This window comes from Botryllus schlosseri, chromosome 11, assembly GCF_051294905.1.
Source record: "Botryllus schlosseri isolate E-star chromosome 11, Bs_hap1, whole genome shotgun sequence".
Taxonomy (NCBI): domain Eukaryota; kingdom Metazoa; phylum Chordata; class Ascidiacea; order Stolidobranchia; family Styelidae; genus Botryllus; species Botryllus schlosseri.
The window spans coordinates 19,661,750-19,689,033 of NC_137246.1; the positions used below are offsets into that span (position 1 = coordinate 19,661,750).

General features: G+C 40.6%; 1 protein-coding gene and 1 long non-coding RNA gene across 3 annotated transcripts; one reads left to right on the forward strand and one right to left on the reverse strand.

Annotated features, from left to right (window-relative positions):
* Positions 1–1,878: 1,878 nt before the first annotated feature.
* On the reverse strand, positions 1,879–26,191 carry LOC145449767 (transient receptor potential-gamma protein-like). Of its 2 annotated transcripts, none has more exons than XM_080328189.1 (14): positions 25,667–26,191; positions 18,610–18,741; positions 17,605–17,742; positions 16,466–16,668; positions 10,961–11,043; positions 10,785–10,900; positions 10,265–10,330; positions 9,318–10,049; positions 9,006–9,254; positions 5,830–5,955; positions 4,717–4,881; positions 4,351–4,653; positions 4,168–4,292; positions 1,879–2,703 (listed from the first exon to the last, which is right to left on the reverse strand). In XM_080328189.1, exons 1-14 carry the CDS (start codon positions 25,727–25,729, stop codon positions 2,421–2,423), a joined length of 2,784 nt encoding a protein of 927 aa, XP_080184315.1. In that variant the 5' UTR covers positions 25,730–26,191; the 3' UTR covers positions 1,879–2,420. The 2 variants fall into 2 exon arrangements, with proteins under 2 accessions (XP_080184315.1, XP_080184316.1); XM_080328190.1 differs by lacking the exon at positions 25,667–26,191 and adding an exon at positions 19,469–21,668.
* LOC145449798 (uncharacterized) lies at positions 20,317–22,783 on the forward strand. Its single transcript, XR_013918353.1, has 2 exons — positions 20,317–20,415; positions 22,625–22,783. It is a non-coding gene; the product is annotated as an uncharacterized LOC145449798 (long non-coding RNA).
* Positions 26,192–27,284: the final 1,093 nt, after the last annotated feature.

The window sequence follows — 27,284 nt, forward strand, 5'->3', positions numbered from 1 at the left end:
ACAAAGGGTTAGTATCGCATTTTCATATCAATACTATAATTTTAATCCCATGATGCGAAAGAATGCATATTCTGTCGAAAATTGATACCTCCTGGGATGCAACAATATGAATCAAGCTCTCTGCACCTTCCGCATAGCTCAATTTGCAGCTTTGGACAGTCCATGCGAACGAATTAAGACTGTTTTCAAAACTACTTACTTACTTGAGTAGATTTAAAGTCAGTCAATTCTACTTCAAGTAGTTTTAGGAGGCTTACGGAAGGAGTACTTCTTCTCGTACTGGAGTAGATTTTTTCGCCACTACACTAATTTTTTGCACTAAAATCGCGAGAAAATTGCACTTAATTTTGACAAAAGTTGCAGTTAATAGGTGCATTTATATTTTTTGTTGAATTAGTAGGGTATGAGATGCTCGAAATGTTCTGTTGCATATCCTAGTTCCTTCAGAGCTGTCAAATTTGTTGCTTTGCAATTTCACGGTCATTCTGGCAATGTCGCTAAAAATTCTGGCGAGACCGCCAAAAAGTATATTTTTGGCGGTACATAGCACGAAAATTATGCAATGCGTGAATAATTTCATACCAAAAATCCAAACAGCATAGCGATAACGCCCTTCCCCTAAAACAAGTCAACTCACACATTCCAAACCCCCTAGGTCTGCAAACCTGACCCAAGGCGTGTTGCAGAAACACTCACTCTTGACGACTTTAACAAAATGAATAGCCTGAATAAGGTGACCCAGTGAAATGTAATTGCTTATTGTTCGAACACTTTCGTGATTGGCATGTGTAGTTGAACTTCTTGCTTGCAAGCCATTGTGTCATAGATAACAGTGAGCTCTAATGAATCAAGCTCTGCACCTTTCGCATTGCTCGATTTGCAGCTTTTGACAGTCTATGCGAACGAATTACGACCGTTTTCACAACTACTGACCTACTTGAGTAGATTTAAAGTCAGTCAATTCTACTTTTACTTCAAGTAGTATTGGGCTTCTTTCAGAAGGACTACTTCTACTCGTACTTTAGTAAATTATTGCGTCGCTACTTCTACTTCTATTTGAGTAGCTTACACGACTACTTTGACCACCTCTGCTGAAATGTCAATTCCATCTGTATTATTTAAAGCTCGTTTGTAATTAAACAACTGGTATCTTGCTGTTGCGTTTCGGCCGAACAATACACACTCTCAAGATGAAGCCTATAGCAATTGTGAACTGGTATCTGAAAGGGAGTCGCAGCAGCCAAATAGCAAGGAATATTCATTATAATATTTTCGCTTTGTGTGAAAATCACATTTTAATGGTTTTGTTCTTTTAAAATTCTGTTGGTGGCTTGGTGCGCATTTCATATTGTGCACCAGTAATTCACAATAATGCATCAGATTAGTACATTACACGAAATAGCCACAAGTAGCCTATATTCAACGACGAGAAGCATTATTTATTATGGCAGAATTTTATGTTTACTTCATCTTAATCTCATATGGCCCCACTTCAAACAGGCACCAATCGTTATTTCGCAATTCTTTCCTCGACATTGGAATCTACCGCCATAGCCATCCGCCTAGGCGCTTATACACCATGCGAGGTGATATATATAGATCACGTGTAGGCCCTCTATTTAGAATTGGCCTACACATTTGCGGTTAATTTCAACAACCAATTATGACGCAAAAAGTGTGACGACATGCCTTCCACTTCGGATGTGTAGTACATTGTGCTGTTACTTTATTATCAGCTTACCGTCCTACCATGCCTTCTCATCTCTGATACGTCCTGTGGATCTAACCAGCGTGTGCCCTGCCCACCAAGTCTCTACAATCGAAGATCCCTGAAATTCGAAGTTAAAACTTGACCTATTGTTTGAAAATGTTCACAAATTTCCTTTGCCAACATGTTATAATGTAAACCTCTGCAACACGAATAAAGTAAATGATAACACGATAATATAAGAACAGTGCTTCGAATATTTAAAATGCATTAGGCAGCAATAACCAGAATACGGTCACCACACTAACGTCTCAAACAAAAGTGACTGAAACTTACAGCTCTTTCCGTTTACATATAGATACAGTATAAGTGTTTATCGATTAACAGTTAAGGGAACATCAAGTCAAAAGGCACAAGGTTAAGACAAACGTGAAGAATATATGCTCTTATGCTTGCTAAAACGATGCAATCAGTCAAGGCAATATTTATGAAAGCAGATACAGAATTTAATACATCGTTTTACAAAAGTCGTGAGTCTCACTTCGCTTGCATAAGTCGCTTGCACAATCATGGGGCTTCTTATCGGACACTTGCAACACCACCACTGCACCGCGTAAATTTTGAATACATGGAAATAAGAATAGGATCGTGAGATGGATGGAAATGATTGTGATGAACTCGATCAGAAATCGATCAAAACTATTCGCCGCTATCAGGCAGGTTCACAGTTATCTGCACTTTGAAGTACCCTGGTTTTCAAGTAGCGTTTCACGCATTTGCTCAGTGTCATGTCGTATCCAGATCCGAAATCTTCTTCCATGCTTTCCATAGAAGAAACAATGCTTCTCCTCGACTGCTTGTCGTTCAAGTTGGTGTCGACCATATTTCTATGAGTGCCGGCGCGTGAAACTTCTTCGATTGAAATGGGTTTGTTCGACATATGCATTGATAGCATTCCAGAACCGTTAGCTTCTTCGGGTGTGTAGTCATGTGACCTTAACGAAACAAATGGTGTTTTCTGAATCTATACACACAGCATACACCTGTACATGAAGAGCTTCTTGGAGGTACAGAACTTCAATATACAATTGAATAGTACATGTACACAACATATCGCCCCAGTCGGGAAACACGTTTTTCATTACACTGGTCAAAAAAATGAAAAAAAAAACATAGGCAGAGCATCTGAGAGCCGTTTCTCGGGTTTTTGAGGTTGCTGATTACGATTATCACATTAGTTTTGTCAGATTGGCCCTTTGTCAGAAGATATTTATACCCCTGAAAAGCACAAAATTACTGTATTTACCATTAAATATTTCACTTGGTAAAAAGAAAAACGCAGTTTTTTCTAATTTTATACTGCGCATAAATAGATAACAATTGACCATGTCATGTCATTCTCAGTCATTCTATTCTTAATATTAACATGACATGATGTGAAATATTTGGTAGTCATAAAAGCAGTTTGTCAAGCCTAAAAATTGGACTTTTGCACAACGGAAATACACATTCTCCTGTATCAATTGGTCATTCTACCAAGATTAAAGAGGAGTATAAACCTATAAAATTTGTCCTTGAAAAGCTTAACTACAATACCCATATGCGTCTCATTTCTTGGGTAAATGGATAATTTTCCGCTGAGTCAACAAAGTGGTTACTGGGTATACCTAGTAACCCTAACAAACGAGAATCTTAAATCTGGTATCTGGTATATTTGAATACCGATGACATATTCCAATTTCACATTAGGAGGGAGTTCACCAGCATGTAATTTCTCCTAAGATGTAGTAAATAAAACTTTTTTAGATGACCGCAAGGCCCCCGACTACAAATAGTTGGTCCGAAAATTCGTACCTGCATATCGAAAACTTGAGCAAAAACATGAACATAACAGTTCACTTCCTGGTTTTTCCGCTTAAGACGGCTCGGGAGCCTTTTTCGTCAAAGGAGCCATATTGACCCTATATTTTCAATTGTTATTATTAAGGAGTCATGCAACAGTATCAATCCACTATTACGTAACAATTAAAAATTCGTGACGTCATGGCTAAAAAAATAATAATAAAAACACGTTTCAAACAAGGGCCATGTTTTAAACGGGTTTCTTTTAAATTGATTTTTTTTAAATGCAACCCTTACAAATATGATAATTTGAACGGTAGCTTCAATAGCTGAATAGACGCGTTCTACTGATTGCGATTTTGGACAACATGTTGAATTCCCGAAATATCATCATTGAACCTTATCGGATTCTTCGGAATTCGATGCCGCGAAACTAAATTTCGGAAAATACAGAATTGCAAACATCATCACGGCCCGACTGAACTCAATCGCGAGAATATATAAAATTATGTCATCCGTGATATGGTGTTGTCTATATATGTTACGAAAATCGCACCAACAGCATTCGACCATTGATAACAGATTACACCAAAATACTATCTAGAACGCTTACTAACCGGCAACAAAGCTTCTTCGCGAAACTGATGATCTTCTTTCCGACAAATACAAATTCTTTAGGCCTGGGCACCAAGTTCATCGGCGGAGGCCTATAGAACCCCGTACGGATGAAACGAATCCAGACCTACGCGAAAAAAAACACCGTAATCGAACTATACCCAGCTAGCAAAAAGGTAACTCACCCTGGTGCGATGGAATTGCCACTGGATATCGCTTTCGTCCGTGGTCTTCTGCAACGTTCCGCTCATGATAGCAATCAGCATGTTCACTAATACGAGAACGGTCCCGACATGATACAGAGCAAAGGTAATCTCTCCAACCACAGCCGTGGCAGATCTGCTCGTGCCGTTGTTGCATTGGAGCTGAAACCATTCGGCGTAGTTGTCGCTGTAACCGAACAGCGACCAGAAGTGAACTTGCAAAGACACGAGAAACTTGTTGAATTTCGCGGCGTCCTTATTTTCAAAGCAACAGCTCGAGTCAGCCTGTGAAAAGAACAGCGCGTTTTCAGTCGATGAGAATCAGAGGTGGCTCCGTATTTCCCTTACGCCCGCATTACTGGTATTCAGAGATTTGCATTCTTTCGCGTCATCGTCCCATTCACCCCTGTACCTCCAAAAGAGAGTGTTTACTCCGCTAGAAAACGCGAACCAGATAACTATGAACAATAGGAAGAACTTGGACACGTCCTTCATCATTCGATCCACTGATACCTGCGGGAGAGAATTCGAATTATAGGCTGCATTTGCTGCAAACGGCGGGACAATCTGATTTATATATTGTACGGCTTGAGAGCCACCTGGAGGGACGCCCACAAGCCCCGTTCACGATATCTACAGCGTCTCGTGCAGCCAGCGTAGAAATAATTCCCTGTTCACACCCGCTTTATACATTATGGGCCGCATGCACCAAGATGTTTCAAACACGAACAGGATTGCAAACGGAAGTTCTGCAGCGCAGTCATTTCCGATGCAACATCGTCAGATTGATCATGGTCTGTTGTCATTCGGTGCCAATATCAGTCGAAATTTATACAAGATCTCGAAATGTTTAGTCGCCTGTTCAGTATTTTGTATGCTCGACGTCGGGAATCGTGATTTACGCTCGCGGTCGGCTGTAGATAGGTTAGTTTTAGAGCCGCAGGTCTCACTAATTTCTATGATTTTAGTTTGACATGTTTTAGGTTACTCGAGTGTAATATGCACTTTACGTGTACATTGTACATTGTACAGTGTACGTACACGTTCCAACAAGGAAAAGCGTTTCACCAATCACCGATAACAGCATTCGCGGATTAGGTTGAAGTCGATACGTCGATGAGCGATAGTGAACAAGCCAGCTTCACAAATGTGAAAAACACGAGTGATTTGGAATAATCTTATACTGGAGGAAGACACTATTATACATAACTAGATTTCTACTACGCGTATACTGCGCAATGATGGGACTAACTAGTTTGGGTCAAAAGTCAATCACTAGAGAAGAGAACCTTCTACACGAGACGATGTAGATCCATTTTACGGCTGGTCGACTATACATACGATAGACACCCAGTGGTAGTCGATTACTTAATGATTAGTCTATATAATTGGACCCGTTGCCGAACACATCAGCGGCTGCACGAGTGCGATCTTTCGCGAAGCTATAAGAACACGACTTGCCTGAAGTGGTCCAAATGTCCTGTTCACTCTCAAGATTTCCAGCGGTCGCAGGAAAACCAATATGTATACCACGCTTATCGTTATGTCTGATAACGGGATGGGCGACCATTGCGTATATGAGTCGTCCTACGATATAAAGATTAGAGTTTGCATGAATATATATAGTATACCAAAGATGTATGCATTAAGCCTTACGAGGTGGGGCCATATTTTGCAGAATTGACCTTCACTTTTCAAATTCTCACCGTGACCCCACCAGGACTTGAATCTGGGCCGTTCCAGTTTAAAAGTGGGCGGAGTATAGCCCTCTACCGATTCCACCCTTGATCGACACCCCATGACATGTCGGAGGTTTTTTAATAAGTCCCCAAAAAAATCTCTCTCTCTCTCTCAATTTTCACGGCTGACCCTCAGGATGGCGTCAGAGAGAGGAATATGATGCTTCAGTGCGTAGCCACTGTTGCCTGGTTTCAAACAAGCCGTCAACCATAGTTGTAAACCGCGCGGTTCGTCAGATATCGAAAAATGGAAAATACATATAAAATTTACAAATGGGCGTGGTCAGTGAGTGGTCATCAAGGTCAAGTTCATGATCAAGACTCAATCGGCCCCTACAGTCCGGTTTATGGCATAAAACAACGCGATATGCTTTCTTTTGTCATATCCAACCATTTGCAGGCATAGTAAACCTGTTTATGACTCATATGCCGACTGAATTTGCACTTGAACTTGACCTAGATCTTGAAAATCACTAAAGCGTGACCAAAATTTACAAATCCCCCTCAGAAAACTCTCCAGAAAACGTTTTGATGTTTGAAACGGTGAAAATTTACACAGAAAACCGTACATGTCGACTTCTGATGTTCTGGCAGATTTTCCGACAATATTCCCACTCGGAAAATATCCGGAAGTTTTAGGTGATAACCATATTTTATATTATTTTTAATTTTTTGTTTATTTTTACTAACCAAAATTTTTGAGTAAGGTACCAAATACATCGGAAAAGTCTCAGCTTTTTAAAAAACGTAGTACCCGATGTCTAGGGCGTGTCAACATGGAGAAATCGGTGTCGGAGACATGCCATATCATATATGATACGCCCACCTCGTAAGGGTTAATGAACAATGCCTATTATATTGTCGCATCTGAGAGTTTCGCACTTTTGATGCGTAATTCTTGACTGAACTATACTACGCGTGATGCGATAAACATGGAAAACCTTACGTTCAACGGCGAATAGAGAACGGAAATGCTGTTGCAAAATTAGCATTGCATAATTGTCATTGATTAGACTGAAATAATCTTCAAGTGCAACTTGGTCCTTTATTCAAAACCAGCGAAGGCATTGCAGGAATACATGGTTAGCCAACTAGAAACTCTTTGGATGTATATATAATATAAATATATAAGCATTCCGTCCTAGCTAATGCACGCGTTTATACTTTGCAGAGCAAGAGCAAGAAAATGATGCAGGGATGCAGCATTGATACACCAACTTTTAGAATAAGGAATCGTGAAGAAGCGTACGTTTATAGTCATTTACGCCACGACGTCACGGACGCTTCGATGAAGAGATAACACTACTTACATTTCTGATGCGTGAGAGAAAACGAAACAGAGGACACGAACGCAAACAGTATATTGGACTATAGTGGACATATGAGCAATGAGCATGCGACACTTCGGTATGCGACAATTGGGCGTGCGACACATAAGAGCATGTGGATTAAATTACGGGGTAGGGTTGAATTTAGGCTTTGGGTTATAGGGAAAGGCTTGGGGGTTTAGGATATATATTGCGGTTAATTTCACGTTATGTTTCCGTCTAGGGTTAGTTTTGGGGTTATATAATCACAGGCTGAAGTGACGCATGTTGAAGTGTCATGCTCCACTATCGTTTTCCATTTTGTCTCGCGTTCATTGCTCATATGTCGGGCAACCTAATTTTTCATAACATTAATAGTAGTGATTTGGGTTCGTTCATAAATCGATCGTGTAATACCGGACCTTGTTCGGTACGGAAAGGGTGTCCGGACGGTCCGTGTGTGTATGAATGGTATGTATAAAGAGTATAACGATGAAATTGCCCTCAGTGAGACTGACGGATCAGGGGGGGCGTTCACCTGGGATGAGTTCTCCTGATCTCATAAATAAATTGCCCCTGTCCCCTAATTTTGCTACGCTCTTGATTAGTGCTAGTCCAGGGGTTTTAAACATCTGGCCCGCCAGGCGATTTCATCCGGGCCGCGCAGTAATTCTGAGTAGATTGAAAAATGCAATGCTTGTATTTTTCAACACATTTCTAACGAATGTTGGGATTTTTGGTAGGAATTACTTCCATTAAATAATACCTCACGACAGCAAATTTAGATGATATTCATAGGCCACATTATAACCATCCGACAACGGTATTGCGGTTACACTCTAGTTAGAAACAAGTCGCTAACATTGACACCCAATTCCGAGATAAGGACAAAACGTGCATAACAGTTCAGAGTTCAGAGTTTTCTGGAAAAATGGACCCAAAGATAGTTAATCACAGACGCGAAAACGCCAATGCGAAAGCGTTATATGCAGGAGAGAATAAAAGAGTTACACAGAAATATAATTCAAATATCTGTGATCGCACCGCTGCATCACGTCTAATTCAAAAGGTCCTCGACCTCGAAAAAAACAGTGCGCGGTTTAATAATAATGAAGCGAATTCCAACGTCCGCGTTTACAGATAAATCTCTTCTATTCCTCACAACGCAATGGGTTGGCGCCAGTGTAGGCTAAAACAAATGGAGCATGAATGACAACTTTTATCCTCGCTAGGGCCACTGTTGTAGCGGTATATTGCTGTATTCAACCGCCCATAGTCATCGTATTATTGCCAATTTCTTTGTTTGCGAATAACGGTGTAACCATTACGATGCGTGATAACAATGTAACATACTATTGTGGAAATAGGCTTGATAATAAAATATTCAAATGAAAATGAATGGCATGGATTTTGAGGTAACATTTTGTAATCATTTGACGGGTGCGGCCCGCGACGCAAGTTGAGTTTGACAGCCCTGTGCTAGTGGGTTGGTAGCCTATAGGCGCAAGCGGGCAGTAGCTACTGTGGAACACATCACCTACAGATAAAATCATGCATTGACCGAATTCGCCGTGAAGCGATTGAAACTCACGTTTATCAGTCGCAAAATTATGAAGGCAGTGTAAAATAGGATCGTAAAGAAATCGTTCCAGTTCCAGATTGACATCAAAACCCGCTGGCGCTGATGATACGTAAGGAAACACAGATTGATGAACTTCCCCGGCATCCAAAAGTACGCGACGATCAAAATCGGAGAGAATAATTCCGGCGAAAACACGCCCGTCTCCGACAATATCAAGTTCATCACCAGCAATCCAATAAGCGCAAGGTCAGATGCCACCTGCAGTCAAAGCACCTTGATCATATTCTCCCCGAAAAAAAGATGATAGAAAGCGCAAATTACCTCCATCCACAGTTTGGCCGTGGGATTCCGAGCGATCAGGCCGAGTTTGCTGTTGGGGTGCAAATAAAAAGCGATGCTTATTAACGGAAAAAAGAAACCGATCAGAAATTTCTTGAGCATCTGCATCGAGTGCGTGTCGTCTCGAAACAGCAGACCGTCTTTGAGATAAGTCAGCGCGAGCTGAGAGTTCTCGCACGTCACAAGCCGGACCATTCCGTTGTCGACGGCCTTTTCGATGGGCTTTAGGAAATGAATAGGCCTCGCGTATTCGGTGCCCTGCACGATACTTTGGGATCTTTGCGTTTCTAGGCGTCGGCGCTCGGGAACGCTTTCGTTTCTCAGGTCCCTGAAACTCATGGCTGGTGTTACGGGGGTTGCTATTCTTTTCAGAGTGTCAGCGGATTGCGCGTCAGTGACAGATCGAATATACTGGGCGACTCCGTGTTGGTCGACAGACGGGTTCTCAATCGCCAATTCAGAACGGCGACCTAACGTGCCGCCGTTTGAGAAATCTGATACTTCGATGGAAGGCCCTTTCGGCCTAGTCTGGTTTTCGTCAACGTTCGAATTGGACTCCTCGCTTATCTGCATGCTGAAATTTTGATCTGTACGTCCCGGTGACGTCGCAATAACCGACGGGATAGTGCTGAATACAAGTTGATTCGTCTGGCCGTGTTCCCTTCCGACGAGGGTGAAACGGAGTAGGTCTGCAAGCTCTTGGGCGGTTCGTAGCTGTAATGCAACAACATCCGATTGTGTTACCGTATAACGACGCACAATGGTGATATAAGTGACATGACGTATTAAATTCTGCATCAGCTATAGAATATCAGTATCCAAAAATAGATGTATTTGTTGATCGATGTTTATTAGCACTAGCATACCGGCACTCGCATTTAGAGGCGAAAAAAGTATACACTGAAACTACGAGAGCAGCAGCAGCTTACTTGATCGAGCAATGCTATGGCGAAGTCCTCACATTGACTGGCAAGCTGCTTCAAATTTTCCCGGACCTGTAAGAGATTGATGAGGCTGAGTGAATGAAAATGAGAGGACGAAGCCATATCTTAGCCTAGTTCACACTGCACAGTGTCTGTGTATTATCTGCGTCTGTTCCGTACAATGAAGTGATCGATGTAATAATTTGGGTTGATACGACTGCTAAATATTTTCATAGTGTAAAATGCAAGTGAACGCCAGTTATAATCGGCAGGATACCGGGGTAACTTACAATAAAAACAATCAATGGCGAAGTTAAAACCAAAGGCTGGAACAAGCGCGGATTTTTCCAGTCCATAGTAAAGCTCTCTCTGTGTCAATATAATGACTAAAGCAGAATGGGATATTGCTTGATGTGGAAACACAAGAGCTTCCGCATTAGCAAAGCTTCAGAAAGAAGCCGATAGACTAACCTCCCTCAAAATTAAGTAAGGAATATTTTATCACAATAGAATTGGCATAATTCACCTCTCTCGCCCGTATGCCTTCTTCAATTAGAATGCCGTAGAAGTCAATAGCTTCGTTGAGAGGATCGACTCTTTCTTTATTCCACATCAATATCATGAACGCCTGGCTTGCCCTGGCTATTTCACGCCAAGTGTTAGTAATATCAACTCATAACAACTGCTAATTGCATATGATACCTTTATAGTAAAGCCATTTCAGTCTTATTTCATCCCATTTATTTGCTGCGTTGATAGATAGGTCTCTCAGCCTGTGACCATAACTGCAAAATAAGAAGTTTTGTTAAGCCTTGATCGACATCTTAACCTAGAATCAGCCAATACATGACATCACGACGAGAATCTCACTATAGAAAAGTCATTAGCGTTGCATGTCAGGGTATAAAGGCTCATCTTGTATAAAGTGATTATCGACAAATGATAGAACGACATTAGTGGACGATGACGCATCTTCCTCAATGGAACGTACGTCACTTTTTGTTGCCCGTGATACCAATATAGGTACTAAACTAATTCTACGTGATATAGTCTTCGCGGCAATTTGTATCTACCGTGTACGCCTGCTGTGACTAAAACGAACTGGAAAGTTACCAGGTCGCGATGGCAATTGCGATAAACATCCTATTTGTAAAAGTATGAAATAAATAGCCAGCGCAAGCAGTATTAATAACAATAGTCACATGAAAAATATTTACATCATTAAACTTAAGATATTGACAACAATATCACCGAGTTTGGTAAAGAGTTTACTATGCCACATGACTGCAACTTCATTGATCTATAGTAACATTGGAATGGTTGCTGCTATATTGCCTACAAAAGATATTTCTTCGACGTTGTGTTGCTCATATGAATGTTTGCATATGAATACAATGTATTCTTGACAACTGATATGGTATCTATGATCAGATCTGCAATTAGAAGGCGCAGGCATTCACACGAAGAATCAATATCAATTTCATCGCAGAATTGTTGAAGATTAAAATTGCTCCTTCTCGAATTATTACGCGCCATACATGATGCGTGCGGAATGCTTTCGTAATAGCAGCCATATAGTAATGGGAATGAAAGAAATATATGAAGTCAAGTCAGTGACAAGTAAGCTGAGCTTTTGTAAAAATTGAAATCGGAACTATTCAATTGGTACAGCGTTGGAATGAAGCTCTCAGTCAATTCGTTAATGGTTCGTAACCTGTCCGGACTTTCAATTTATGTATCTATTTAGCAACAAACAATGAGCGATCTATAAAATAATGGACAACGATGATGAAATTCCTGTTCATTTTTCACGAGTATACGGTTCACGTCTCATACCATATAAGGTGAATTCCGTAACCACCACTACATTACTTCCAGCTGTAGAATGTAGACTCGTGTAGGCCTACTGAATTGCCATGCATTTGCATTTTTGCACGCGGATGTTAAAAGTAATATTTTGGGTTAGGTAGCGGTTATGTTGCTGCGAGCTAGCATTGTATCGTGTATCGAACCAATTTGCGGGTTTGCTAATAGAAAAGGGATTAAAAGTTATTGAACTTCAACAATTCCCCGCATGCTTAAGTTAACGAGATCTTGTTAAAATCCCCAAGTTAATTTAGCGGTTGGTCCGTAACTTTTCGCGTATGCTTTGGAGTCGCGCTGTAGCCATGCGAGAAGTAACATGAATTTCGTTGGTTTTGCCATGCACAATTCCGCGTGAGATAGACATTTCACATACTATCCAATCAAAGATTTTGAAAAAGAACTTCGATTAAAGATTTAAAAAGCAAACAAAATGATATGACCTTGGTTCATTCGGTTTGCGTTTCATCAAACACATTGCTAAGGAATGTGTCAGTCAGGCAAGACCATTATATCCTCATTTCGTATGTATCGATACGGCCGTTTATTGCGTATTTAGTCACCAGTACAGCACGGCTGTTGTACCGGCAATAAATTACAAATAAACCTTGAAACAGTAACAAAGGAATAAAGGAATGTGTTTCATTTTGGCTTGTGTAAAAACCTCTTTATCAAAAGACAGATGGAAGATAGTGATTACCCAGGCGCTTAGCTGGATCGCTAAAAACCGCCGGCCGCATTTCTGATCATGCTTGACTGCTCAAGTGACCTGTTTCCATTCGAAACTTCAACTTATGCCTTTTTAGAGGCTATCGTTTATGAAATTTTATCTGCAATTTATCGACTGAAGTGAATTCGATATACCGCTCGCTCAGGGTACTCTCCGAGCACGACGGTCACTGTAAGATGTTCGATGTTAATATTGAGAATATCAGAGACTCGATTTTGTAATCACTGCCAATGCTAATTACTTCCATCGAACATTCCTCAATCCTCATATCTAAATGCAGCCAATTAGCAGTCAATTTTGATTTTGTTAATGTGTTTAGACCCGGATCGGGCGTAGCTGTCTTGCTGAGCGGTAACGTGCCGAGAAGGAAACGGTAAATATATCCCGCACTTAGCGACTATTGAACCGAATAATCACGCGAATAAGAAAGCGCACCTCCATACTGGTAGACAGTCTTTCATTTTCTATACAACCTCTGACCACTTGAGATTCGGAAATAGGGATACAATGCCACCGAGCATTACGCATAATGTCACATTGTCAAGAGCATAGAATTTCTCGCGGTGACAGCATTAGTCAGGCCGAGCTGTTGCGCAAAATCGGTTCACGAAACATCGTCAATGCTGTGGGTCGATGCAAAGAATGAGTCATCAAAATGTAAAAGCTGCGTCGACATTGTTACGATTATCTTGCCATGTTATGTTACTGCGTTCAATTACCAATGTCACCAGTAATACTTGGATTATGGTATACCATGAATTAAGCCTTTGACATAACAGACATGCATTGAGCTTCCGCGTTCACCAGCAGCCTACATAGATGTACTACCGTAAGTGCAACACGCTAATGCCAACGAAAAGATTTCACGGAAAACAAACGGATATTAACCATGAGCGTAGCACTTGATCCGGTGATATTCGCCTTGAAAATCATCTTTAATAGTTTTGTCTATACAGGCCGACATGAGAACGATCGATTGACTGTTATGTAAAGTGTAATATACACTTTACTCTCAATACGATGACACCGTACGGTTCCCACGTAGCGTTAACTCAATCTTTCTGTGTTTTCTGTTTCGAAATCGTTTGCGATTGATGTTACAAAATATCGGTGGTAGCTACATCAAAGCGAGGGCCGGCGTCATTATCCCACCACAATCCCAATTTGTCGATTGGTATTTCAATGCGATCAACTGGATGCCCGGTATTTTTCAGGTAAGTAGTGCAGGCGAGAAATTAACCGCTGTAATTTTGATTCGACTCAGGTTTACGAAGGAATATATCTACCATCAATGATGTTTTAAAAGCAGTCGTGATGGCGAAAGAGCTAAAACTGTATATAATTAGTTTTCCTTGCGATATTACATATAGATATACAATACACGGAAGCATGGAATATTTTGTGTTGTGTTTGCCTTGTGTTCTTGTGCCCATGGGTCGAGAAACTATTGCTAGCTATTGCTTTTTTATGATGGCGTATGTCTATCAGAGAAATTGAAGTTTGCGAGATTCTAGTAGCGAGATTATCCCGAACAACAATTCATTGTAACGTTCTGTATGATTTGTCAAGATAAACGTTTATTTGCGGAGGAGTTTCTGGGACATATACAACCTATTTCATTGTGACGCCACTATAACTCCACGACCAATGTACACTCGGGAGGGAAACGCTTAATTGGTGTGGTAGTTGTCTAACGTTTGATCGAACCTTTCTGTACAACAGCAGAAGGAAGGGATGATTAGAAAGTGTACGCTACGTTAGGCATAGTGCGTCGACAACCTTTTCCCACTTGCGACACACATTATAAAGCTTTCAGAATTTGATGACAAGGCGAAACTCAAAATTTAACCGAAAATATTTGGAATAGAAATATAAAAGTAATTTATTTCAACGAGACATTTGTCCCTGTTTCAATAAGGATAATAGCCGTACGTTTGTCCCAGTGCCAAATAGAGAAACTCGAAGATGAAGACGTTCTTCGCACAAATGAGTTCTGTAAAATTGTGGCGGAATCTATGACAGATGTATTCGAAATCTACAATGCCGCTAGCGCTGGGTAGGATACATTGCGTGGATCATTATGACTTGGAATGGTTGTGATCTTTAAGCAATGATGTATTATATTAACAGACATAGATCAGTGTAAGTGGTGTCTTACAAAAGCCCTGAACGAAAGTGGGCGGCCCTAAACGTCGGCATATCAAGAATCATTATAATTAATATAGATCAGGTGTAATATGACCAATATAGTCGAAACACCACGAATACCAAAACAACAACAACAAAATATTGGTATTTTTGGCCAGACAACAAAGGTTTAATACATATGATCCGTAGTGGATACTGTTAATGTACTTATACTGTTATATCCGTTGAAGGAAGTGGATATTAGATAGATGAACCGGGCATAATCTTTTCGACATCCTCCTATGTGTCTATGACATCATATTACGTCTTCTACATTGCATTGTATATTCATTACATGGCATTGTGTCTTGTGCACAGCATTGTATACTGTGTGTCAGGAGTGGGTGAACATCAATGCTGTTCAAAAAAAATTTCCTTGATCTTGCTGACGAGGTGATTAAATCGTTAGGTTGCCTTAAAAAACGAGGCACACAAATTTGAATTCATTCCAACCGGTAATTGCGGAATTCTTACAGTTAGAAAATTTTGAATTTACTAAAAATGCCATATTTTTTCGAATTTTTCTGTCAACCCCATGAAATTATTGATTTGTCTTCAAAAACGATGCAAATTGAGTCAATTCCAACCTGTAGCAGCGGAGGTATTTGAGTTTTTCGATGATAATTCTTGGATGATCCACCAATCAAGGATAATCCCAGAATTAATAAATAAAGAAAAACTCAAATAACTCTACTTCTACAGGCTGGAATTGACTCAAATTTGTTTTACATTGTTTTAGAAGACAACTCAACAATTTCATGGGGTTGACAGAAAATTCGAAAAAAAAATTTGCTGGCTTTTTTTAGTAAATTCCAAATTTTCAAACTGTGAGAACTCCGCAATTACCGTTTGAAATGAATTCAATTTTCGTTTGCATCGTTTTTTCAGGCAATCTAACGATTTAATCACCTAGTCAGCAAGGTTGGGAAAAAAGCTTTTGTTGAACATCCCTAGTGAACATATTAGAAACGTCAAAGATCTGCCGATTCCACTTATTATCAAGCTAATTATCCGCAGACTTGAAGTCACATTTGACATCCGATATTTGGAAGGTTAAGAGATACCGATAATCCACGCAGCAGTCGTATAGTTCAATATAGGCATGACCTGACCATGACCGGTCGCAAAACGCAAAAAATTCTGAAGCGTTGCGGGATTCTATTGCGTCAAGCCCACAAAAAGGAATCAAATTTCATTACACGGATGAATCAGAAGACATCGACATCTTTACAAACTCGCTATATGGGATTTCTTGGACTATAAATATATGTAAAATCCAATTCCGGACATCCTCAACTTTGATCACTCTATATAGGCCCTTCACCGTATTAGAACTATTTGTTATGTCAACAAAGAAGCAAGTAGATTGCACCTGACGCGCAGAAATGTATAGCGATTACTTAAGACATACGTTGCCTCAAACAGACCTGTAAAGAATTTCCAAAATCTCGAAATTATTCTTGTGCGCCGCCAGCATGATTGGACTCAGAAACCTCGGGAAGATGGACTCTTCTTTTGTGATAAGCATCTCCTCGTGCTTTCCTCGCGAGTTTTCGCTTTTCAGAATGTATTCAACCGCTTCCGTGTACTCGATATCAATGGCGTAGAACAGTGACTCAGTCAGCTCCACCTATCACAAAAGTCATTTCTGGTTGCCTCACTTGTGCGGAACATCGATACGTCTATAGTACATGCGTTTATATACGTACGATCTGCAAATGCACGATCTATACACTCACATCGTTCGGCGTATTTATATTCGAATCGCGAGCAATACCCTAAGTTCATGCGCCTATAAAACGTACGAATTTTACCGTGCGCAAACTCTGCTACAGCTGACGCAAGGTTAAGTCGGATCATACTTCTTGCCAATATATGTTACATCGGGTCTTATTCAGATCGTTGGCGCTTATTCCATTTTGCAGTAACTCAAGTGTCGTTAGAGACTGACAAACAGACGATGGCAAGGCTGCAACTAAAATACTGGTCAATGTGGTCATTGGTCAGTTCGGTTTATTAGCAATTTTCATCAATTCAATACACCACAAAAATTGCGATACAATGAACAGATAGGAAAGTGTCGAAACGACTTGGAGTAGTCTTTGGAATCAGAGACCTACCTTGGCCTAGGCGATGTAAAGAGGAGGCATATGCACTGGACACTGAATGAAAAGTAAATGAAGATAGTATAGGTCACAGTGCATTGACCATTGACATGATCATCGATCAATGATCAGTCATTAAGTATGCTGACCATATCCTGCGAGTATATGGCAATTCACAGTGTATATGAGAATATCCGCAATCTTACGTAATCTAATACAAAATTGGTTCTTAAGTTCGATGGATGGATATTCGATTAATTAAAAAGCAGCCTAAAACAATAATGGGAAAGATTTCGACGTTATATAACAAGCTGCGCTAAACCGTGATTGATGATGCGAAACCAGGACATCAGTAATTTTACTTCCGTCTCAACGCAAGACTTGCGACTGATCGACGACCATATCGGTCGTGATAGCAACGTTCTGAAAATAAGCAGACGTCTGTTTCGAGCGATACTCACCCCGATATCTAGCAAATATTCGATCATGTCTTCGTGTCTGTTCGTGACGGCGTGCGTCAGGGCAGTTCTGTCGAAGTAATCGGTGCAGTTGCGGTTCAGTTTGTCGCTGCTGTACTTCTTGAATATTCGCTTGACCATCTGAATATGGAAAATTGCTTACGAATTCGCAGATGGATTATATGATCTAGAATGAACGCATACATATGACATTGACATGCCATAGTCCATTCGACAAGAATTCGTGATTGTGGATCGTCCGGCGCGGGTTCAGTCCCATGCCAGGTAAGACCAAAGACCCGATTAAAAACACTGGTATGTATGGGTTCCCCGATTGGCGCTCAGCATTACTGGGATAGCATGGATGGGTGGCGCAAGACTTAAAAAGCCTTACAGGGCAGATGCACAATTGCACATACTGTACTCGTGCTATGCACATTGCATATGTACAAGTCGTGTGTATACATCAGTCTGTGTAAATGCCGCAAAAACATCAAGGGCAACGTCCTATTCCTATTCCATTCAACCGATGAAAAAAGAAGTAGACAATTCTGCAATGAAAATGAAGGCTATTTAACCGTAGAGCTTCAAAAATATCATCCAGTAGCACGCAGTTTCTGTCTTTGAATGCAATTATGCATATCAGTACCAGGCACTTTGTCACGGGAAACGTGAATCAGAAGTTATAGTTGTCACATTTCCATCACATTTATATTAACAAAGTATCGATACGCGATGAAAACAATCGCGTAAGACTGCTGACTGACCATGACCAATGTCCATACTGTATTTTTCTATAAAATACCATGATAATTAACGGGTGGCTGCATATTATAATCGCACGCACAGGACGAACCCAACTTCAAATAAGTACTCATTATGTTTTTGATCGCATATAGGGGACGGAAAATCGTATGGTCGTGATCTGTAATTTAAAAAAATTGGCAGTTTTGTGATACACTACACGTTAGAGGGCAAAAACTGTTACGTCCGTATTCCCACACTAACCTCTAAATTGCCTTCTGCAGCGTACTTCAGATAATTCACTTCGGCGTTGCGCAGCCCGCCTCCCCGTAAAGCGCGTTTTTGTCGAAATCCATGCAGTCGCATGGATCCAGCTCTAGAGAATGGCTGGGTAGCCTGCATGATAATCAGATGATAGGATACATTATCTACTACCGGTAAACCACGCTATAATAGAAATGTAGAAACGATCATTGGAATATCAGTGTCTATACCGCATAACCAGCGTTCTGACAAGAACGTAAATGAGATGATGCGGAAGGATACAGTGAGAAAAATTCAAGAGCATTGAATTGGGATAATGCTATTATTTTGTTATTTTTCGAACGAATTGTCTTTAGACTTTATCAGTTGGGTACAAGCCACAAATTTGAAAGAATGAGTGGATCTGACGGTGGTAGAATACAATGACCTCTGCACATTCGTTATCACAAAAGTCACAACTCGTAACCCCACTAGAGTTGCGTAATAAACGCCACATCTTTTTGTTTCATAAACAACAACAACAACACTCCGCTATATGTTCATGGAATGCAGTATAAACAGTTCCGTTGCAAATATGGATTATAGACGGATGGACCGGGTATCGATTGGATTCACACATGCGCGAGATTATTTTATTAGTCAAGTCGGCTATTAACTCACTGCATTCCAAGTTATATTGTAACGGAAAGCGGCAGCATTTCGAAGGATGCGAGATTACTAATGAACACATGCTGGCAACGCATGTCGATACCACCATAGAGTAGGCGATAGAGTAGACTGTTTAGTAAAACGAAAGTAATAATACATTGCTTGGTGATAAACTGGGCAATATCACACACTCGCGATAATTCAAATCAACCTGATATCGCCAGAAATGACCCTATGATGCCGGCTACCGTGTATTGAGGTTCGCAGCTGCTTTACTCAAATTTCCAACACGAGTCTTCTTGAAAGTGAAACACTCATATATGTCCCACTATCTGTATCATATTCGATAGAGTCCATAGCCCATGTTATCTGTTAGAATGTGTTACTTCCTTACGGTCTGTCATTTTCCCCCATCTTCAAAATAAACATATCATACCCTACACTTGTCACTGTGCCACTGTGCGCTGATTAAAGTGCAAGAATGGAACCCAAGCAGCATATTCCTTGAATAATACATTCTATTATCACCTCTGTCGCATACTGGTGAATGTTGACTGATCGAAGTGTATGACATTCGATTGAAATGTTCTACGCTCGACACCATCCGTATCAATACAACTGCAATAAGTTTTCTGAAGCGAACTGCAGGTCTACCGAATATATGTGTCCGTGACCATATCATAGATATCTAGATATCCCTGGTCCATTTAGCGACGAACTATCCAATGACACACACATACAATGACCTGCACTTCGACAAGGATCTGTTCGGTACTCGAGTACGCATTCCGTCTCATCTATTTGTGTGGTATAGGCCTCGCAATCTCGGAATTTCCGCATGTGAGATGACTATATACATTATTTCGAAATGTCACCGAATGTTACTCAACTTGTGCTCGATTGTGGATATACACCAGGCGGACAAAATCGGGTACAAGACTGATTCGATTACCTGTCAAGTGGTAGGATGGCCTAAGATTCGAGTCGAGTCATAGATTATGACGTCATAACAATAATAACGACTTGGAAAGTTCAAATACAACTAATAATAATGATATATTTGTACTTCCTACCAGGATCAATTCATTGCGTTTTGCAACCATGCGCCTGGTTCATCACAGAAATATTGTCTGCATCAATAGCCGTGGCCTTATGGTGGTAAGTATTTAGAATTAGATGTCATGATGCGGGGTCGGCAAGCCCTGGCACGCGAGATGATTTTTCATGACAAGCCAAATGATAGGACGAACACGACATATCATAACCATGTTTATTGCAAAATATGTAACATTTCGAAATGGAAAAAGCTCGTAGAAGACCTAAAATTGTTTGTAAATCAACATAAAATAAGAGTCTTTTGGGGCAGATTTTAGTTATCTCGAACATTTTTTCGCGTTTCGAGCGATTTACCGTGACCTAAATTCTTGATTTTGGGAAACCCACAAAATATATATACGGTAACCTAATGTTGTATGAAACCGTTTGAATGCTTTAGTCTAGGCGTGCGCACTATATATGCAGCCTGTGAGAGCGCGAGTATTATATATGAACCAGCATTTTGGCGCTAGGAAATGGGTATTTTCCCGCTACGAGACACACGTTTAGGGTAACATGCGACTCCGTGCGCTGTGTGCGCTGCCAAAATGATTGGCGCGATAAAACATTGAAATAAAATGAGCCAAGCCAGTTTGTAACATTTTGACATTAAAAAAAAATATTTTGGCTTGTTGCATGCGAAAGGTTGCCGACCCCTGTTACGATGCGGCCGCAATCGAGGTTTCGAGGCTCCTACGCCTACTCGTACTCGACTCGGATCGAATCAATACGATTTATACTCAACTTGGATCGAATTATTGTGCTCAGCCCTCGACGTCATCAATTTGGATCACATATAAGCATGAGCAATGAGCATTGCATATCGTCTGCAGTACCTGTATCCGCCGAGTCGCGCATAATAATTTTAGTCAAATTTCCCTTGCAGTTTGACTATAGCTTGCGGACCACATCCACTGACTGACACACTAAACTAACATTTTGTAATATTACTTGCTCAATGCTGACCTATATACATGCGACTTGCGTAGCGCCTTCAGATAGACTGTGTCATTCCCGTAACTATACCACAGCTCATCGCTGCTTTCTATTTGGCTGATATTTTACCTTGCATCGAATGACAATCTAATTATAGCTACTGAAACGAAGCAAGACTGTGATTTATCGTCGGGCGCCAACAAGAATCGACTTCCCGATCACCATACAGCCTTATCAATTTCATATCCCATGGAACTAGTAAACTGCGATTGTTAGAAGCGTCGTGTTGTATAGTCGTGACGGCTTGTTTTTCTTTCACATTGTAGCCAGTAAGTAAATCTGTCGTCCTGACGCATATCCATGGCTTGATGTCGACCGGTTGATACCGAAAATGATCATTGACGATAGAGTGAGCATGTACTAGAAATAATCGCACTGAACTGAACGTGTGCAGAACTGTGATATGTCAATGCTGCCTGAGCTGGCTGAATAGCTCTACCACACAGGAAATACCCTCCGTTAACACTGTTGACAATATCCACAGTTCCTCAAAACCACCTCTATTATATACAGCCTACGCCATCAAGTCTTATAATGTGGGCTATTTGGTGAGCACATATTTCGAAGTAACGATTAACGTTGCGGATGTTCATAAAACTAAAAACTATATCCTGATTTATTTTCGGAGTTTTACTACCTGTACCACGAGTGCGAGAAGACACTCGGTTTTCTCACATAGCAAGTCATTCTTAAATCTATAAATGTCCTGCCCCTCTGTTAATTGTCGCACTTTGATTAATAACGTTGCCCTGTTGTCAAATTGTGAGTAGCATATGACTAAGCCCCGCTGCGTCGAGCCAGCGATGCTGTGTTGTGAAACTGCGGGGCTATGATTTATTATAGCAGCTAAAGCAGCATCAGCAAGCTATATGATAAACCTACCGCCGAACATGTTTGATAGAACAGCTTCCACAACAGAAAAAGGACATGGTACACTGTTACAGCCTAAACCAGAAATCTCATAAATATATCGATCAATAATTTTCCCCATAAAAACGAGGCGCATCGATCATTTTTTAAGTCAAATTCTACATAACTGTCTCATGGAATCTGGTATCTACAATATAGGGTAGGCCTAATGTGAATATCCGCCTTAACGTTTATGTTACCAAGAAGCTACCCGAGCTTCACTCCAAAATTTAATTTGCCAGCAGATGTTCCATTCGTAACGGAAATGATGTATGTATACTGTATAGCACCATTATTTGAATTGTTGCCACACCAAATATTTACACTACTGAGATTACAGAGCAATTGATTACGTCATATGATGCAGGAATTGCAAGTATTCCACAGCCAATACGCTGCAAAGAATGGAATTCAACCCAGATGGAACTAGCAATTACGATGCGGTGATTACAGCAATAAACACGAGAAACAAGCGCATACGTTGCCAGAGTGTGGTTTGGGGTATGCAAATAAATGACTTATTAGAGTTGAGGATGTTATGATTGAAGATGGAAGATCTACATAGCGCATCGCTCTTTTGGGTTAAGTTATCATGATAACAACTTTTAAATGATTCGACATGAGAATTGGGATTACTGTGCGTCTTTTACATACGTCATTTGCTCATGCTAAACAATGCTTATAACGGTACTTTTATTTTATTTATCGCAAATACTAAAGTCCTTTTAATTTATCTCACGAGAACGTTTCACCACCTATGAAATCGCCTCCAACACCTATGCACCAACATCCAATACCCAATATTTACTAATACTTATATATATATCGACTTTTCAATTAGATAAAATAAAAAAAAGGTATAGTCTAGGGCAGCGGTCGGGAACCTATGGCTCGCGAGCCATATATGGCTCTTTTGGGTATAAGATATGGCTCTTTGCCAAATAAATATTTTTTGTTACTGAATTGATTAATATTGCAGCAACTTGTTAATAAAACTTCATCACGACCACAATAATTATTCTCGTGAGCGTATAAACATGTCTTTGAGAGGTAACGACAATGCCGTCTTCAGGGTTAGGGGCTCGGACAGCCCTTTTCAAAATCCCCAAATTGAAGTTACTGTCGCGCCGGCGACCAATATCACTCGCTAATTCGATGTACCCGACTCGAAATCTTGGATTGCACGATACGTTGATTGATCAAAGAGAATAGCAGACATGGTGATGCCCATAAATGACAACGTAGTTATCAAATATATATACGCACCGTTTTCCTGATCTATGGCGCGAAATGAACTGCCGTGGAAGTGACATTCACAATTACAAACAACGCCATAGCTATCCACGTTCTTGATTGGTACGTCGCTTTGTGACACCAGCGATAAATATAGGCATGTAGAGCGCAACGTCATGTTCTTGCCAAATACTTTCAGAATTGAGAAGTCGATCAGTATTTAGATTTTCGGAATCAGTGCAACAGTTACATTCAGTTCACATCAGTTATTATAAATTCTAAGCTATTTACGATAAATTGCGGCATCAATGGCGAAGTTTCGCCTGTCTGTGCCTTACCTATCGCATCGAGCTGTATTTTCGAATAATAAATATGCAAGTCGCCTAATTTTGGGAGGAAAATGTTCAAAATTCAGTCATTCATAAACATCGATAGAAAATACCAATAGTAATTGAAATTTTCACAATTTTCGTTCACTCATCGTAGCGACAGGTGACGAGCTGCCTCGCTTGCCTCCCCCGACACCATGTCACTGATGTATCACACCTTACATTGGGCATATACGTCTGTAGTGATCATTGTTGGCTCCATTTACGGATGTGATCATGGGTTGTCGCAATAAGCTACGTTCTCTTAACTCAAATTTCGCATGCTTGAATACGGTTAATAGCATGATTAGTACGATTTTTTTTACAGAGAAAATGAGGCGCACACGACGAATCCCATGTGCTACCATGACGTCACAAATTTTCAATTGTGACGTAACAGTTGATCGACGTGTATGGCTCTTTGGGAGTTAAAATGGAAAAAATTGGGCCAATATGGCTCTTCGGACTAAAAAGGTTCCCGACCACTGATCTAGGGTTACCATACGTCCTCTTTTAAGAGGATTTGTCCTCTTTTTGACTTTTTTGAAAGTGTCCTCGGAGGACGCCCTTTTGTCCTCTTTTTTGAGATTTTCTCCTCTTTTTTTTTTATTTTTTTTTATTTTTTTTAGTCATCCATCTAACAATGCGGAAAGAAAAACGGTATTTTGAGCTCCGAGCGGAAAAGATGACCTTTTTTTCAACCGATAATAAAGTGGGAAAAATTCACCGGTTTTTGAGAAATCTTCTCCGGTTTTGCAAGTCTCAAATTTCTGAAAAAGTGTCCTCTTTTTAGATTTCCAAAATATGGTAAGCCTAGCATAGTCGCCATAGTCAGTCGCCGAGTGCAGACGTGTATTTCTCGCTCCGCTAGCTGATTGCTTGTAATGATTACGTACAGCTTGGACGAGCTGCGCAGTATAGGCAGTAAACAGAGTAGACCAAGTCGCAAAGTGCGACGAAGACTTCACTACCTTAAGTTACTGCGTACTCGCCGAGTGGGACAATATCAACAGAAAGAATGGAATCTGCCGGGCGGCGGGGACCCGAAGCCTCAACCAAGACCCCTGAGGATTAGCCTAAATGCAAAAGTTGAACTTCCTAATACTTGTGATATCGCAAGTTCCAGCTCGTGCTCCATGATAACATTGGATATTTTTCGGAATAATTACCAACTTAATTGAGAGCAAACTTACGGCACCATATAATATACAATAATATGCTATATGCTATAGCCCTATTCAGGGTGATTGATGTGGTGAAAGTACTATTATACACATGTCTTCAACGTTTATACCCCCTCGGCGCCATTCAGATTAACACCAAGTGCATGGAGAAAGACTGACGATAATGACAAATTCAATTTCTTTTGCAAAATTTAATGCCACATTCACAACGCTCCATCACACCTGAAATGTCATTGATCATATTGAGGCCTTCCGTTACAAAGAAGATAGAGCCGGGGTCTCCCTAAATCCTATCGTATCCTGTCCGAGGCTTATACCTCAGCCCCTTCTCGCCATCCGGCCCGCGTAAGCGGTGTATTACAAAGTCTAGGACGAAAGTGGGCTGTGCTAATAGTCGGCAGCTCAGGAATCATAATGCAGAATTTTGGCCTGGTGTTAAATGACCAAAGTATAGTCGAAACGCTATGATCACTAAAACATCAACAGCAGGGGTCGCGAACCGCGGGTCGCACGAACCGACCACGGTGCCGCGTGTCTGAGACACTGGAGAGAGAGAGTATGAAAGGAAGAAATATATAGCTGGTTTTCTGAACAAAGGATATCCAAACAGCTTTGATCACTTACCTGTAGGGAGTACCCTCTCCGCAAAGTCTCCGAGCGCCATTCTGAAGAGCCGCGTTGCAGCATGGTGTCCGGCTGCCCGCACTACGTTCGAAATATTGCAGTTATGTCCTCAAGCTAATAGACTTTCATTACATAAATAAAATGACGCCGACTGAGAAGCATGTCCAAAAAGAATTAGCATCAATAATAGTAAATGTCATATCGAACAAAACAACTGGTCGGAATGAAGCCGTCGGTTCCTTATTCCACATGCGTAATCAATTATTATTATTATTATTATTATCATAATAATCATGATCAGCTGATCTGCTATTTTCATCCGCTCAAGACAAATCCAGACTCGCCTGGTAACCCCGGGCGAAATATAATTTTCAAATTAGAGTATAAATCCAATTCAATATAGTGCTATAAACGCATTATATACCCGTCGATCAGGACGTCTCATTACGAGTTATAAATTTATCTCATAGCAGTGTTTCTTAACCTTTTAACGATTGTACCCATAGAGTTGTCATCAAATGTATCTCATATCCACTATCTAGGACAGTGGCATGCATATGCGCAGATCGTGTGTATGTGTATCATGAGTCGGTGTATATGCCGCGAAAACATCAAGGACAAAAATAAACTAGGTCCTTCCATTTCCCAACCACGGCCCCCAGCTAGCCTTCTTGCGGCCCTTCAAAAAATATAAAGAAATTGATTCATGACGAAAAATAAAATTTATATATATAAAATACTCTTGCTTGGCTTGAAGTCTGGAGTTTTAATTAGGATTGCAGGAAAGTTGTAAAGCTAACGTTACATCACTGCTGTGTCAATGCAATGTGCTCTAACTTTCCAGTTGAACGAGCAGTAGCTATAGGTATAGGTATGATATAGGTATTGATAACTAATCGACGGATAGATGTGCAACACGTGACTCATGGTTGAATACGCCGAGATGGGTACTGCTTAACTGGCAAAAAGCAGCATATACAGTCAGGGTTGTAAACTACTTTTAACTTTTAATGAATCGAGTCATGACTCGACTCGAGTCACGATTTTCTGATGACTCGCCTTGACTCGAGTCATTTTCTCAAAATACGTAAATGACTCGATTCGAGTCAATGGTGTATTGACTCGACTTGGACTCGTCTCGTTGGGCATGACTCGAACCAAGTCATATGACTCGAGACTCAGACGGCCAAGACCGACATTTCATTGTAATTTCGAAGAATAGTAAAGTAACGTCCCCATTGGCATTTCGTCTATTGGTACTGGTACTTGAAAATGAAACCAGAAACTGCTAAAAGTGAGGCAAATTAGTCTATTATAAATGCGAACCATTCGATATCATCACTAAACAGTTTTATAAAAAGTGGGTTTAACAAGACTTTAACAGGATACTGAGCAGTCAATACAATGACTCGGATTCGAGTCATAATACCATGACTCGGACTCGACCCTCTGCTCGATGACTTGGACTCGGACTTGACTCGGGGGTGAATTGAAAATGACTCGACCTGACTCGAGTCTGAACTATAAAAGTGAGATTGACTTGTGACTCGGATCCTTGTGACTTGGTTACAACCCTGATATAGTCCTATAGCTCGCGACCCAAGCACCCGAATAAAAT